The sequence below is a fragment of the Pelecanus crispus genome, chromosome 7, assembly GCF_030463565.1.
Source record: "Pelecanus crispus isolate bPelCri1 chromosome 7, bPelCri1.pri, whole genome shotgun sequence".
NCBI lineage: Eukaryota > Metazoa > Chordata > Aves > Pelecaniformes > Pelecanidae > Pelecanus > Pelecanus crispus.
This window is the reverse complement of record NC_134649.1, coordinates 34,641,624-34,657,783: the sequence shown is the minus strand read 5'-3', so window position 1 is coordinate 34,657,783 and position 16,160 is coordinate 34,641,624. Positions and strand designations below refer to the sequence as shown.

At 69.2% G+C, this 16,160-nt stretch overlaps 2 protein-coding genes across 2 annotated transcripts; one reads left to right on the top strand and one right to left on the bottom strand.

The window, feature by feature from the left end:
• Positions 1–555: 555 nt before the first annotated feature.
• On the top strand, positions 556–2,743 carry LOC104026856 (2'-5'-oligoadenylate synthase 1-like). The gene is made up of 6 exons (XM_009484683.2): positions 556–786; positions 962–1,256; positions 1,336–1,511; positions 1,594–1,835; positions 1,923–2,055; positions 2,141–2,743. Exons 1-6 carry the CDS (start codon positions 592–594, stop codon positions 2,642–2,644), a joined length of 1,545 nt encoding a protein of 514 aa, XP_009482958.2. The 5' UTR covers positions 556–591; the 3' UTR covers positions 2,645–2,743.
• A 1,632-nt stretch (positions 2,744–4,375) lies between these two features.
• SEMA3B (semaphorin 3B) lies at positions 4,376–9,175 on the bottom strand. The gene is made up of 17 exons (XM_075714561.1): positions 9,070–9,175; positions 8,048–8,205; positions 7,902–7,964; positions 7,697–7,816; positions 7,528–7,621; positions 7,319–7,438; positions 6,856–7,001; positions 6,647–6,761; positions 6,490–6,559; positions 6,262–6,406; positions 5,934–6,153; positions 5,753–5,844; positions 5,540–5,581; positions 5,280–5,437; positions 5,113–5,168; positions 4,900–5,039; positions 4,376–4,816 (listed from the first exon to the last, which is right to left on the bottom strand). The coding sequence occupies exons 1-17, from the start codon at positions 9,173–9,175 to the stop codon at positions 4,376–4,378; spliced, it is 2,286 nt and encodes a 761-aa protein (XP_075570676.1).
• Between the last annotated feature and the right edge of the window lie 6,985 nt (positions 9,176–16,160).

Below are 16,160 nucleotides of genomic sequence, written 5' to 3'. Positions count from 1 at the left end.
GCGTCCCACTGCCGGGGGTGACACCAGGACCCCCAGTTGCACCGGCACCAGCCACGTCCCACTGCCGGGGGTGACACCAGGACCCCCAGTTGCACCGGCACCAGCCACGTCCCACTGCCGGGGGTGACACCAGGACCCCAGTGGCACTGGCATGAGCCACGTCCCGTTGGCTGGGGTGACACCAGGCCTCCCTCGGTGACACCAGCACCAGCCGCGTCCCACTGCCGGGGGTGACACCAAGACCCCCAGTGGCACCGGCACCAGCCGCGTCCCACTGCAGGGGGTGACACCAGGTCCCCGGTGGCACTGGCACCAGCCACATCCCATTGGCAGGGGTGACATCAGCCCCCCGCGGTGGCGCTGGCACCAGCCACGTCCCACTGCCGGGGGTGACACCAGGACCCCCGGGGAGCCGGACCGGGGGCCGGGCGATGTGAAGCACCGGGGCCGGGGCCACCTTAAGTGCCCGGCGGTGATGCTATCGGGGCGGTGGCCGGGGAAGGTTTAAAAGCTGATGCAGGCAGGAGCAGGCAGAGAGACAGCTGCAGGCAGAAGCAGGCAGAGGGGAGGCTGCAAGGCAGGAGAGGGCAGATGGATTTGTGGGCGATGACATCCACAAACGGGCTGAGTACGGTGCCCGCCAACAAGCTGGACGGCTGGATCGCGGACGTTCTGCAGCCCAGCACGGCTTTCTGCAAGCAGGTGAAGCAGACGGTGAAGCAGATCTGCGACTTCCTGAAGGAGGACTGCTTCGAGACCAACATTCGTGTCCACAAGACCGTCAAGGTGGGGGGGGGCTCAGCTTGGGGGATAGCTGGCACCCTTGCTGCCACCCTTCCCTCTGTCCCGCTGCTCCAGCTCCTGCCCTGCCTCGGTATCCCCTGGCAGCTCCAGGAATGGTGACAGGTGATCCCTGTGCTGACGGGCAGCGGTGCTGAGCAGGCAGGGTATCTCTCTGCAGGGTGGCTCGGCAGGCAAGGGCACAGCCCTGCGGAACAACTCTGACGCCGATGTGGTGCTGTTCCTCAGCTGCTTCTCCAGCTACCAGCAGCAGAAGCAGGATAGAAGTTATATCCTGAATTTGATTGAGAGGAGGCTGCACGCCTGCAAGCAGAGCCTGACGTTCACTGTGGACATCAGCGAGCCCCGGTACAAGGGTCCTGGCAATACGCCGCGCTCCCTCAGCCTCACCCTCCAGTCCAAGGAGAACTTGGAGTCCATCGAGGTGGACATTCTGCCCGCCTACGATGCCTTGGGTAAGGGGTGTGAGCTGGCATGGGGCTGGGCTGGGGCATCAGCACCGGGATGGCTCTCACCCTCCTTCTTGCCCCACAGGACAGGTGAGCCAGGATGTCCTGCCAGATGCGGGGGTGTATGTGGAGCTCCTGAAGGCCAGCAGTGACCCCGGGGAGTTCTCCCCCTGCTTCACTGAGCTGCAGAAGAAGTTTGTGAAGCGTTACCCTGCCAAGCTGAAGAACCTCCTGCGCCTGGTCAAGCACTGGTACAAGGAGGTGAGGGGCTGCCTGGCTTCCCCAACACCCACTGGGCACCTGCCCCAGCCAGGTCTCACCCCCATCCCCATCTTCTCCCCAGATGCTGAAGCCACGGTACCGCACCGCAGACCTGCCCCCCAAGTATGCCCTGGAGCTGCTGACCATCTATGCCTGGGAGGAGGGGACGCGCTCCTGTGAGTCCTTCGTCATGGCCGAGGGCTTCCGTACGGTGCTGGAGCTGCTGCGACGGTACCGGGAGCTCTGCATCTACTGGGAGACATACTACTCACTCCAGCACAGCCAGATCGGTGCCCACGTGAAGAGGCTGCTGCACAGTCCCCGGTGAGGACCATGCCTGGTGTGACCCATGCCACCTGCCCCATGGCACTGCCTGGGGCTGATGGCAGCCCCCACCCTCTGTGTTCGCAGCCCTGTCATCCTGGACCCTGCCGACCCCACAGGGATCCTGGGCCAAGGCAAGAATTGGGACCTGGTGGCACAGGAAGCTGCCCGCCACTGTTCGCTGCCCTGCGTCAATACTGCCCGGTCCTGGGACGTGCAGGTAAGGCTGCCTGCGCCCGCATGCATCGTGGCCCCCCTGCCCCTGCCCCTGCCAGCTTTACCCACCCACTCTCCTGTCCCTGCAGCCAGCCCGGCCTGTGAGGATTGAGGTGAGGCAGCTGGTGGGCACCGGACTGAGCAGGACCGTCAGCCCAGGCACCACCATCCGGCAGCTGAAGGAGATGATCGAGGAGGCGTGGGGCATCCCCTGGTACAGGCAGCGCCTGGCACAGCAGGAGCCGAACAGGAGCAACCTCATCCTGGAGGATGACAAGACCCTGGCTACCTATGGCATCTTCTACAGTACCACACTGGTGCTGCTGCAGACTGAGCCCCAGAAGATGGAGGTCTTTGTGAAGGACGACAAGAACCGGACCACCACCTACATGGTGAAGCCCACCGACACTGTCCGGCAGCTGAAGGAGCAGATCCACACTGAGCACGGGCCTCCCGCTGACCAGCAGCGCCTGACGTATGGCTCCAGGGAGCTGGAGGACCGGCACACGCTGGCGCACTATGACGTCCAGCCCAGGAGCACCATCTTCATGCTCCTGCGGCTCCGGGGAGGCACAGGCCCCCAGCACCCCTAGTTCCTTGCCTGCTTGCCCTCCTGAGCATCGCCCCTGGCACAAGCCCACACTACTGTACCTGCCCTGTCTCATGGAAAATAAATGCTTCATAGATCCTTGTGCTGCTGGCTGGGTTGGGGACAGTGCCAAGTGGCATGGGTGGGGGGGATAGTTAAGGGGGGACCCTATTGGGATGAGGGGGGGACCTCAATGCCAGCAGCTGCTGGGATGGCACAGGGACAGAGCAGCGGTGCTGCCTGAGTCCGGGGTGCCCGGCGGGGTCGGGGTGCCAGCTGGACCTCAGAAAAAAAACCCAGCTCCATCCTCTGCCTGCTCCTGCCTGCAGCAGCCTTTAAACCTTCCCGGGCCACCGCCCCCAGGGCAGCACGGCGGGGGAGTTAAGTTGGACCCGGCCCCAGGGCTTCGCCTCGTCCCGGCCCGGCTCCCCGGGTGGGCTCCTACCCACGGGGTCCCTTGGGTGTCCCCGGTGCCACCGCTGCAGGGGCTGGGAGGGGGCAGGAGGGGCTGTGCAGCACCGCCATCACCCTGGCATCCAGCCGAGGGGCAGCAGTGCTGGCGGTGGTGGCAGCGCAGGCAGCCGCCTGCAGGCTGGGTCTGGGGTGCTGCAGGAACTCGCAGCCCGGGGTGTCCGCGGTGGCACAGGGTCTCCCCTGGGTGCCTGGCTGGCCGGAGGCAGCGTCCCACCCTGCACCAGGCCCTGCCTGGGGGCTGGGGGTGCCCTGCCTGCACCAGCACCCGCGCCGGGGGCTCAAGTGCCCGGGCTGGGGTGCAGCCAGCGCTGGGACATGGCTGGCACTGGTGTCACTGGGGGCCCTGGTGCCGCTGCAGACAGTGGGAGGCAGCAGACCGTGAGGCCACCTCCAGTCACTGCCTTAAGCGCTGGGCTGGCGGCGCTGGGGGAACGCCGAGTCCGCTTTCGGTTTTCGGCTTCCAGAAACGAAAGTGTGAGTGCGGTGCTGGACGCCTAGGGGAACCCCATCGGCCTTGGTGATGTCCCCGCAGGACTTGGCCCCCCCTCAGCCCTCCAGGTGCTGCTGAGCACCCCAATCTTCTCGGCTCAGGGTGCCAGCAGGGCTCCCTGCTGTAGGGCACCAACCTGCCCACCCTGCATGCGCCCTGGGGCTCTGGGGCAGACACGGGACCCTGGGCTGAATCCTCTGCTTTATTGTGCTCAATTAGTACAAGCCCCACGCCACGCCGTTGCTCTGCACCCGGGGCGCTGGGCACCACCTCCGTGCCCCCCAACATCTCCCCCCCGGGCACCCCTCCTCCTGCCGGGCCCCCCGTGTCCTGCCAGCGGCCATCGTGGCCATCCGGGGTCCTGCTCCCACCTGCAGCCCCCCAGGACCTAAGGGTGGTCCTGCTGCCCCTTCCCCCCTCGGTGCCATAGCTGGGGGGGGGGCACAGCCTGGCCTTGCTGCCCCCCCGCTGGGGCAGGTTTACATTCATTTGTAACAGTCGTTAATAAATATTTCGGTGACTCTGCGGTGCCGGCAGCTGGCTGGGTCCCCCCGCTGGTGCTGGAGCTGGTGGCACGGGTGGCCGGCAACCACTCGGGGGGAAGGGGCGGTCAGCCCGGCTGCCCTCCTGGCCCCGGAGCTGCAGCCCCCCGCCGCTGCCCGCACCCAGCTCTGGTGCTGCCGGCGGGGCAGCTGAGGCCGGCGGGGGTCTTTGCCCCTGCCCGCAGCCCCGCTCCTAGGCAGAGCCCGGCACCCGGGGCCGGCCCCAGGGTCACCAGGGGGATGCGCTGCGGGGGCCCCGCTCAGCCCGTGATCCCTCATGGGTGCGTCGGCGGCGGGCTTTGCGTGGCTCCTCGCCCTGCCTGCGGCCGGGGGGTCCGGCGTAGGCACGAGGGGGTGGTGGGGGTCTCCCCCGGCTCCAGAGCCGCTGGCAGACCCTGTCCGTGGCCCCCAGCGGCGGGCGCTCCACCAGCTGGAGGAAGTCCCGGTACCAGACCTTGCGGCCAGGGGGCCCGGCCGTGAGCTGGGGGTCACTGGCGGGGGCCATGCCTGCTGCCTGCCGGGCACCGATCACCTCCAGCGAGAGCCGCAGCAGGGGCTGGGTGAAGCCGTGCTCGGTGGCGTGGCAGAGGTAGAGGCCGGCGTCGGAGTGCTGCACGCTGCGCAGCAGGATGCCCCGCTCCATCCGCACCACCCGCTCGTCCACCTGCACCTGTGGCACCCACGGGGACGGGCGGTCAGTTCGGCACAGCACGGCATGGCCGCACCAGTGGCACCCAGCTGGTGAGAACCTACCTCTTGCTGGGGGTCATCTGGGGTGCGCTGGTACATCCAGAGGACACGGGCTTGTAGGGATTTGGGGATGCACTCCAGGAAGGCGGTGCTGCCCTCCACCCCATAGAGCTGCTTCTGGGGCACGCTGCCCCGCCAAGGGTCTGGGGGGACATGGCCCAGCCGTCAGCCCCCCACCCCGCCAGGGCTGAGCCCCCTGGCCAGGTCCCAGCTCACCTTCAGAGCAGAACATGTTGGGGTCACCATTGCGGACATCCTGCCGGCGGAAACGCCTGCGGGAAGGTGGCAGAGGAGCGGGAGCTGCAGCAGCACAACCCGCGCCCCTCACCGTGGCATCGGGGCAGGCTGCCTGCCCCAGCGCTGTGCCCCGGCAAGTCACCTACCTCTTGGTGTTAGGCACGTAGCGGGTGCAGGCGGTGCCATCCCAGGCGCAGTACGGGTCCCGGGCCAGGCAGCACTCGGCGCAGGCTTTGCCGTAGGCGCTGCAGCGGTGCAGGGGCAGCTGGGCCAACGCCGCAGCTGAGCCAGCATAGAGCTGTTGCTGCGGGGGGCATGGAGAGCGGAGCTGAGTACCCTGGCACTGCGACACAGGGCCAGGCAGAGCCACAGTGGACATGGGGACCCACCCGGGCTCCCCTCTTACCCGCTTGGAAGAGAGCTGCAGGCTGGTGATGGGGGAGGCGTCCTGCAGGCAGAGTGCAGGCAGGAGTTAGGGTGTGTGAGGGGACCCAGGAGTCCGGGCTGCTGGCTCCCACATCCCAGTAGCTGGAGCGCCCTGGCACAACCCGGAATGCGGGCAGCACAAGGGGGAGTGGGGGGGGTGTCCGACCCGGGGGACACAGAGCCACCCCCTCACCTGGAAGACCTGCAGCTCCTCCAGCAGCAGTGGCTCCACGCGGTGCCAGCTCTCCTTGGGCACCGAGACCACCTTCAGCACCGTGCCCACGTCTGCGGGCAGGGAGGGGTGAGGCTGGGGGTCCCAGCCCCAGCATTCCCCAGCTCTCCCCCCCTGCTGCAGCCCCGGGGTCACCACGTGCCTGTGCCGATGAACAGGACATCGTAGTGGCCGTCAGCGGCGGTGACGCGGTCCACAGCGATGCGGGTGAAGGTGTAGGGCACGGCGGCTTGCAGGAAGAGGGGGCGCTGGCCGTGGGGCAGCACCGGGTTGTACATCAGCGGGTGGTGCCGGGCAAACTGGATCACCTCGTCTGGGAAGTCCTTGGTGGAGCCGAAGGTGCCAAAGGTTTTGCTGGGGCACTGCAGGGAGGCAACACCGGCTGAGCGGGATCCCCCTCCCCATGGCCCCAACCCCAGGTGCCAGCATCCCACCAGCAGCACCTGCTGGGACGCCCCTGTGCCACGTACCATGCCTGGGCGGGGGTACGGCACACGCCCCTGGTACGACACCCACTGGTAGTTGGGACCCTCCTTGTGTGCGAAGGGGCCCAGGAAAGCCCGGCGGATGTCGGCCATGGTGTAAACGCAGATGGCTGAGCCCTGGAAAACAGAGCTGGCGGGAGAGAGAGGGGGAGATGTGAGGGGCAAGGGGGGCACCACTGGGCACGGGGAGGGGCGGTGGGGAGGGGGCTCAACCTGGAGGTGGAAAAGACGGCGTAGACCAGGGGGTTGCGCTTGTCCCTTGTCTGCAGCAGGAAGACGTCCCCTGCAAGCCGGGAGGGTGTCAGCGCTGCCCTGACGTGCCAGGGCTGCCCGTGGGCACCCGGAGGGGCCACTCCCACACCCCACTCACGGAGCTCATCGAAGTGGGTGTCCACGCCGTCAGGTCCTGGCACAGCGCAGACGAGCCGAGCCTTCAGGAAGGTCGTCCACTTGTTCACCAGGCTGCGCTGCCCGCCCATGTCATTCTGCCAGGAATGGGAGGGTACTGACGTCAGCAGTGGCGGGTGGCACCCACGGGCACCCCTGGCCCCCAGCCCACCCACCCACGGATGCTCTCACCCGGCAGATTTGGCCGATGCGGGCGAAGCTGGTCTTGCCCAGCCCCTGCTGCCGCTCCACTGCCGTCTCGCGGAAGAAGAAGTAGATCTTGTCGTCATCAGGGTCCTCGCTCTCCGGCACCCAAAAAACGGCCACGAACTTGGGCTCTGGGGGCAGAGGGGTGCCACCTCCAGTGCCCCCGCTAGCTCTGCTCCCCTGGGACCCTAGGGCACCCACCAGGGTCCCAGGAGGGTGCAGACCACCCCCTGCCCAGCTGCAGGGCAGGGGCAGAGTGAGGGTGGGACGCCACTGGGCACCGGGGGTCTGCAGGGGGCACAGGGACCCCCCAAATCACCCTCTGCAGGCAGTGGAGGACGGGGTGCAGCCGAGCCTGGAGGACTCGTTGCACCGATGCCTCCTGGGAGCAGCGACGCCACGCCAGGGTGCCAGCAGCCCCGCCGCCCTCCCGCTCCCTGGCACTGACCGTTGAGCCAGCGGGAGTCGTGCTGCTCCGTGCGGATGGAGGGACGCCGGCCCAGGCTGCGGAAGATGGTAAAGTCACGGCCCATCAGATCGGTGGCCACCCCGGAGTAGAGCTCCTCGCCTGGCAGGCACCGAGGGAAGCGTTACGGGGGACCCCCCAGCACCCTCCTGCCGCACCACCCCCTGGCACCGGGCTTGGCTCTCCCTTACCCACGAGGACAGAGGCGGCTGCGTGCCGGGGGTCGTATGGGCTCTTCCCCTTGCCGTCCTCCGTGCGCCGGGGGTCCAGCTTGAAGACGGGCTCCTGGAGGGGGGTAAGGATGGGAGGCGGGCGGACGGTGGCAGCCGGGGGCCATGGCGGTGCTTGCGGGGGGCTCACCTCTGCGTGCTGGCCGGCCTCCACGAAGGCACAGACGGGGTGGAAGGCGCCGGTGCCGCAGGCGTAGAGGTGGGTCCGGTTGTAGGGGTGCAGGATCTTCACAAAGTTCATGCACTCGGCCTGGGGGTGGAGGGCACGGGGAGATGGCGCTGGGGTGGCCCCCCCGGCAGCACCCTGGCACCCCCTGGCACCCTTTGGCACTCACGGTGATGTCCTTGCCGGCCCAGTTGCACTCCTCCCTCCACTCCACCGGCGCTGGCCAGTAGATCTGCGGGGGGAGAGGGGGATGCTCACAGCCCCGCGGTGCACCTGGGGCTGCCCAGGTGGGGGGGGGGGGGGTGTCCCCGTTACCTTCCTGTCCCGCTGGCTGATGTCATCCAGGGCCAGGGAGAGGAGGTTGTTCTGGGCACCAGCGAAGAGGCGTCCGCGCTCCTCGTCCAGCAGCAGGGCCTCGTAGCAGCACGAGCGCTCCAGCGCGAAGAGGCGCAGCCCATGGCGAGCCCGCAGCTCTGCCGGGACCGGCCGGCACTGCTCAGCCCGGCCCTGCCGCGGCACCCGCCGCTGCCTGGCACGCTCCCCTGCCCCAGACACATGCCCCAGGGGGACCTGGGTCTGGCCATGGCCCCCTCCACCATGCCACTCCCTCCCCCAAACCTGTCCCACTGGCTTGACCAGGTTCACCGACCCCGTGCCGGCCCAGCACCCATCCCCACATGGCCCAGCGCCCATCCCTACACCACCCAGCACCCAAACCTGAGCCAGCCCGGCACCCATCCCTGCACTGCTCACCCTGGCGGCAGGCAGCGGGGGAGAAGGGGCCGCTCCCTGCCCCGCGGAGCTAATCCCACCATGGCGGGAACAAACAGCCCTTTGTCAGGCTGGGAGGAGAGTGCTCGCCAGGACCTGCCACCGGACAAAGCCCCCTGTGCCGCGCCGGAGCCCACGGGGCGTCAGTCGGGACACGGCACCAGCTCCCCGGCTGGCACGGCATCCCCGCTCGCCATGGCACAGCCGGGACTGGGGAGTGCCGCCACAATGCACCGCAGGGGGACAGGCACCTGAGCTGGCACATGCCAGGGGCCAACAGAGAAGGCCCAAGTGCAGGCTCAGCCCCAAGGGCAGGCAGGTGGCCCTGGGGGGGCCGGCATCAGGCGAGGAACCCGGCAGCCCATGCCAATGCTTGGCAGCCCGCAGGGAGGGCAGCGCTGGTGCTGGTGAGGCAGCAGTGTGGGGGTTTCGCACCCCTCCCACCATGATGCCTCCTCCCCCCAAGGATGCTCCGGTCTCCAGGGACGATGCTGGGTGCTGACACAGCACTGCTGCACCCACGCCCGATCCCACATCCCCCCACCCTGCCCGTGTCCCACACTCACCGGGGAAGGCCAGCTTGAGGCGGGGAGTGGCAGCGGGCGGGGGGCGGCCAGCAGTGGCGGCGGGGCCACGCAGCAGGAGCAGGAGCAGGAGCAGTGTGCGGCTCATGGCCAGGTCCTGGCTGGCGGCCCCGCGACTGGGGCAGAGAAGTGAGACCTGAGCTCGGGTTACAGCCCCCTCCCCACAGCCCCCAGACCACGATCCCTCCCCGGCGCTGCCGACAGGATCCGGAGAGCCCCAAGCATCGGCATAGGGCAACCCCAGGTTGGGGTTTTTAACTCCCCGGTTTTTAAGCCCCCATTAATCCGACCCCAAACCAAACGGGCTCCGGAAGCAGCCCTCCTGCTCCTGCCCGAGGGGAAACTGAGGCAGCCCAGCCGAGCAGCACCCAGCCCTCCCCATGCCTGCCCGAGCCCTGCAGGCAGGAGGGTGCTGGGCTCTGCCCATTCCTGCCTGCAAGCACAGAGCTGTGCTGCAGGGACGGGGCGAGCACCAGGCTGGTGCTAGCCGGACAGGGCACCCCGGACAGGCAGCAGGCTCCAGAGCGCCAGGCAAGCTGGCCATGGTGGGAGTCATGGGGTCCCGTGCCTCAGTTTCCCCCACTGGTACAGCCCCTGCCATTTGGCCCCTGGCCCGTCTTGTACCACCCTGCGAACAGGAGCTGGGCTTGGGGGGGTCTCTGGCCAAACAGGCGCCCACATCCCCCCGAGGGGCCCATGCTGGCATGCCCACCACCCTCACGGGTGCCCACCATGGGGTAGGGGAAGAGCTCCTCTGGCTCCGGCACCGGCACACTCTCCCTCAGGGAGTGGGAGGCGATGGTTATCGCCAGCATTGTGCCAACACGCAGCTCCTCACCTCGCCCGCCGGCCACACCGGCAGCCCCGGGCAGCTGTAGGCAGCCAGGACGTGCCAGCCGGCACCTCGCCACACTGCGTGCGAACCACGAGCCCAGCCACGCCGGTCATCAGCCCCCGGCGCAGCCGAGGGGTTTCACCCATGCTGCAGCCACCGGGGCTCATCAGGACACCGGGGCTCTCTGCAATCGCCCCAGGCTCTGCCACCCCCGCTCAGGCACGGCGTGAGCCAGGCTGTGGTGGGTGCCGGGCCAGGGGAGCACGCGTGCGTGGCAGTGCCCGGCACAGATCTGGGCACGTCTGCCTGCTGCCTGGCATGGCTGGGCCGGGGCTTGCCCTGGGCTCCTGCGGGCAGGGGCCGCCCCCTCCGGGGCTGGCAGGGTGGGGAGCGGGTCCCGGGCAGGCGGCAGGCAGCGGGCAGGGGCCCCGGCCGGGCGCGGTGCCGCGGGGCTGGGCTGCCCGGCGGCCTGGTGCGAGGGCGGCAGGCGCTAATTGCATTTCCAGAGGCGCCGGGACGAGGCGGGGGACCCGCCGGGCTCTGCCAGCCCCCCCCCCCCGGCTGCCGGCGAGTGAGGGCCGTGGCGGGGGCACCGGGGGCCCTCCTGCCTGCCCGGCACCTGCCAGCGCCCGCCGGAGGGGCCGAGGCGGAGCCCCGGGCACGGACCCCCCCCGCCGGCTGCCCCGGTCTGATGCTGGCACGGGGGCGGGGGGCAGGTTGCGGGGGGGCGGGCGGCAGCGGCAACACCGGAGACCCCCGGCGCCGGCACTGGCAGATCCAGCCCCCGAGACCCCCGGGGCCAACCCCTCCAGCCCTCCGGGGCCAGCCCCGGCACGGACCCAGCCGCGCCCCCAGCCTCCCGCCGCCGGCCCGGGCAGACCCAGCCCCCCCCCCCCAGCCCCCCGCCGCCGGCCCGGGCAGACCCAGCCCCCCCCCCAGCCCCCCGCCGCCGGCCCGGGCAGAGCCCAGACGGCAGCGCAGAGACCCCGGCCCCGGCAGCCCCCCGGCCCCGCCGGCCCCCGCACCCTGCCCGGCCCCGGGCACGCACCTGGCTCCCGGCTCGGCTCGGCCCGGCCCGACCCCGCCCTCCGCGTCCGCCGGGCGGGAGCGGGGCGGCCCCGGCGGGGCGGGGCGGGGCGGCGGGGGGCGCGGCACGGCCCCGGGGGGGGGGGGGGGCACGCGCACACGCACACGCGCGTGCGAACACGCGTGCATACGCACGCTCGTGTGCAAACACACACACGCGCGCGCGTGCAAAGGGACGCACGGGCAAACACCCAGGCACCCTCCCTCCCCCCCCCCTCCACGTGCAAACACGCTCACACACGCTTGCACGCTCACCCACGTGAGTGCGCACGCTTGCACGCTCACAGACGTGCAAACAGGCGTGTGCAGGAAGCACGCGCGTGCGAAAACACCCAGGCACACTCAGGCACGTGCAAACACACCCGCCGATGCTCACATGCAAACACAAGCGTGCGACATCAGCCGGGCACACTCACACACACACGCACGCACGCACGCACACACACACCCGTGCCGCTACCCCACCTGGCCCGCGGTGACGCCCGCGGTGACACCCGCCGCCCCCGGGGCAGAGCTGAGCACGCCACGCTCAGCACACGAGTGGCCGGGCTGCCTCGTCCCTGGCGTGGGCAGCTGCCGGCCAGCTGCTGCCTGCCCGGCCGTGGGGTGCCGGGGGCTGTGCCGGGGTGTGCTGGGGCCATGCCGGGGGCACCGGGGGCCGTGGCGGGGGCGGCGGGGGGCCGGTCCTGCACCCCGCTCAGCTGCAGCCCAGATGTCTGGCCCAGGCCCAGCCCGAAGCAAACAAAATTCCTCCGCTGCCTCCCATTTTCCAGCCACCGCTGCCAAGAATAGCAAGTGCCGAGCGGTGCCGGCAGCAGGGCCACGCGCGCCACGGCGCGCAGGGCTCGGGGCAGGGGGGGACACGGGCTGCCCTGGGGGCCACCCCCTGCCTTGTCCCCCCCCGTGCCTCTGGCTGCCCCTACCTGCGGGTGCAGGAGTCCAGGAAGGCAGGTCCAGCGCGAGCGGGGAGGCAGGGAGTGCAGGCAGGCAGCAGCGGGTGCAGGCAGGTGCAGGGTGAGTGGGGAGGTGGGGGGTGCAGGCAGGCAGCGGGTGCCAGCAGGCAGCGGGTGCAGGTGGGCTGGCAGTGAGTGCAGGCAGGCCGGCAGCAGGTGCAGGCAGGCCAGCAGCGGGTGCAGGCAGGCTGGCAGCAGGTGCCGGCAGCCTGGCAGTGGGTGCAGGCGGGTCAGGTGCAGGTGCAGGTAGACAGCTGGCACAGGCAGGCAGCGAGTTCAGCAGGCAGTGGGAGCCATGCAGGCAGGCACAGGCAGGCCAGCAGCAGGCAGGAGGAGCCGTGCCAGGCAAGGTGCCCCAGCAATGCCCTTCCGTCTCGCTGACGGTAACCCTCCTGCTGCTGACCCGGGTGCACCGGCACGCTGGCAGCACCCTCTGCCCCAGCACCACCACCCATTCCCTTTCCGGTCGTGCCACGGTGCCAAGCGCCAGCCCAGCATCACGGGCGGTGAGGGGGATGGGGACGGCGAGGGGACGGGTGGCAGGGGAGCCGCTGGCACCAGTACAGCTGGGGTCACCCTGCTGCAAGACTTTGCCCAGGCGCTGTGGCGGGACTTTGGGCTGGATGGCCCCCACAGGCTTGGGCACGGCGTCCCTGTCCCCACTGTCCCAGCCTGCTGTCCCCATGGGATGTCGCGCCCAACCCTGCACAGTGGGTACCTTCCTTTGCTGTGCCAGCACCGTGCCTCAGTTTCCCTCCACCCAGCTGGGACCTTTCCACCCGGCGCCGCTCCCGGTCTGTGTGGTGAGGTGGCCGGGTGGCGTCACCGTCACCCCGGCCCCAGAGCCCTGCGGGGACCTCGCCGGCAGCAGCTCTGCCTGGAGAAACCATCAAGCGTCAGAAGGGCCGGGCTTCCATCCCGGAAAAAACGGCGCGGGAGGGATGCGCCACGTCGCCCGCCGGCCACCCCTTCCCGCCCCGCCGGGTGTTCCTGGCAAGTGCTGAAGCCACTGGGTGCTGATGCGGCGACAGTCCCCAGCTGGGATTGGCATCGCCACCAGCATTCTGCCCTCATCCCTGCGCTCGCTGCCAGCCCTGCGGAGCGTGGCGCAGTGGGGTGCCGGTGGCCTGGCTCCCCGCCAGCGCAGGCGTGTCACCGGTGGCCTGGCTCCCCGCCAGCGCGGGGGTGTCACCGCCGGCAGCGCGAGCAGGTGCCAGCACCTTCGCTCTTTGATCCCTTCCTTGCCGCTGGCGGATCCGCACCCGGGGATTGCTGCCTCGGCCAAATCTCCCCTGGCAGTTCCGGCTCTGGCGAGCATCGGTAGCTCTACCGGCAGCGCCCGAGCCCCCAGCAGTGTTTGCGGTAGGAAACGGCTCCTCTCCGCCTCCACAGGGCTCCTGGGGGTGGCGCGGCGGCAGGCAGTGGCCAAGGACTCCCACACCTCCTGTGCCGGCGGGTGAGCTGGCACGGCACGGGATGTATCCATGCCATCAGATGGGTGACCAGGACCAGCAGCTGCTGGAGAGCCTGCACAGAGGCAGATGGGCTGGGATGGGCACCTGCTAGCCACTGGGATGGGGACAAATCCTGCACCCCAAGCAGGGGTGGTGCCTCGCCGGGAGGGATCTGGTGATGCCACAGGGACCTGTGGGGTGACGCAGAATGAGGCGGCCGCAGGGTGGCACCTGTCTCCCCGGGGGCTGGGGAGCATCCCTCCGCCCCCTTGGAGCCATCATGGCCAGGGCTGGCCAAAACCCACGGGGACAAGGTGGGCTGCATTGTGCCAAAAGGTGCCATAGATGTCCCCATGCCGCCTGGGCTTGGCACAGCCCTGCTCCCCAGCCAAGAGACGTGCTTGTGCAGTGGGGTGGCCTTTGCCAGCACTCCCAGTGACACTGCTGGCTTGCCGGGGGAAGAGGAGGGAGCAGAGGGAGAAGAGGCATCCTCACCCCAGCCTGCACCCATGGCCCAGGCATGGGGATACCCTCCTCGAGCTGGTACCCCCATGGGCCTGGCCACCCCAAAAAGCCCTCAGTGGTTTGCGATGGCACTAAAGATATCGCTTTAGGACTCCTTTAGGTGTCCCCCCGGCACAGGGCCCCTCGCTGGCTGCCTGCGTGGCTCCTCCATCCCCAGCCAGGCTGACTCCCTGTCCCAAGCCCAGCTCCCCACTAGCAGCCTGTGGCTTTTCCAGGGGGGCGAGATGAGCCTTGCTGTGCCATGAACAGTGCGGGGATCTCTCCATTGCCGCTTTGATGGGTGTACCGGTGTCTCCTCGCTGGCACACCTGGCTCAGCTGTGCACCAAGGCAGGAGAGTGGCTGCATGTCCCTGTGGCACATGGTGTCGGGCCACAGGCTGGCATCAAGCCTCGGGTGGCCACCATGTCCCTGGTGCAAGGTGAGGGTGTGCCAGGCAGTGGACAGAGCCCATGGAGTGCCAAGCGTGCCAGTGCGAGGGCCGAGGCTGGTGGCAAGCAAACGCGCCCAAGCCAGCTGCATCCTTGTAGCACGGTGTGGTGGCGATGTCCCAGGGGGACACCAGCTCAGGGCTCACACCCCATCTATGGATACACCCCCCCCGACCCTACATCCATCCCCCCATCACAACACGCTGGTGCAAGAACCCCGCAGCAGGGACCCGCGTGGCCCCAGCACATTCCTGCCCGGATTAGGTACCGGCTCCCGGCAGCGCCATGCTGGTGTAGCCCAGCTAATCCCTTTTTAATTGTCCCCACCCTGCTCCGGGCTGAGCCGGGTGCCCAGGTGATGTGGGGTGCTGGGCGCACCCTGGTGCCTGAGCATGTCCAGGGTGCCATCGTTGGGTGTCCCTGCTGTGTGACCGAGCTGTGGGGTGCAGGGTGAACCTTTGGGGTGGTGATGAAGAAGGAGGCATTCATCCTCCCAGAGCAGCGCAATGGCTTTTTGGGAAAGGGAGGGATCCTGGGCTTCTAGGGTCCCATCCTGCTGCCCTGGGGTGACTGTCCGCCCTCAGCTTCGTGGCTGCTGGCAGCCAGGCTCCAGGGAAGGCAGAGGGGCTGCATCCTATGCACTGAAAACCTCTGAGCTTGAAGGTCCTCAAAACCACCCCAGTGGGGCAGGAGCCTCAGCGGAGCCATGGCACGTGGAACATGGCATGCAGGCTCTCTGCCACCGTCCCGGCCCTCTCCCCGTCCCAGCAGGAGGGCAGGAGAAATGCTGGCTGAGCCCCCCTGCCTGCTGCCCTGCCCCAGCCCCTCCAGCCCTGCTCTGTGCCACACCAACCAGTGGCATCCAGCTCCTCCAGCCTTTAAAAATAGGCTGGCGTCCCTGCCACGGGGTCGGTAATTTTAGCCAGGGTGTGTCTCTCTGGGAAGCACGCGGCACTGTTCATCTGCTCCCACTGGCCTGGTGGCATCTGTGCCCGAGGCTGATGTCAGCCCCTCGCTGCCCACTTGCTTGTCCCCTGCCCCTGGGCAGCACCTGGCAGCGCAGCCTGGCCCTGGCCACCTTGGGCATGGGCGATGCCAGGCGGGATGGCGAGGGCAGGGGAGCGGGGACACGGGTGCCCGGGTGCCCCCTGAGCCTGCCTGCTCCCCATCCAGGGCATCTTGTCCCCAAAGCTGGTGGCACAGGGGAGCACAGCATCCCGCTGCCACAGCACCCAGCAGCACCCAGCCAGGCGGTGGCAGGGGGTGGTCCTGGCACCCTGGCCTGCCCACCCTCCTTCTCTCACCCCGGCCCCCCAACACAACAGCCACTTCAGATTGCCTCCCACGGAGCTCCCGCAGAGCCGCAGCGGCTGGGAAGGCTGGGGGGCCACCACCGAGCATAATGCGGCTATTGATGGGCGAGCCGGCGGCCCCTGCGCAGCACAATAGGGCCTTGTCTGCCGGCCCAGCTCCCACTCCTGCCCAGCCCGGTGCCCGGCATTGGGCTCCCCTCTTCCCTGAACGGCTCAGAGCTCTCCCAGGTGCCAGCCAGGGCAAGCCCTGCCCAGGGCCGAGCTGGCAAGCATGGTGGAGGAGCCAGGGGTGGGAGGGCACTGGGTAAACCCCCCTTTCCCATAAACCAGCGCCCTGGGGAGGGGGCATCGCTTGGGAAGCCCCCCAACGTGGCTGTGCTGGCCCTGGCTGCCCCGGCTGGGAGAGGGCTCGGGGGTCCCCACTCAGCCACGGGGTGATGGGGACAAGGACGCAGTGCGTGCCCGGCGTTGCCCCCA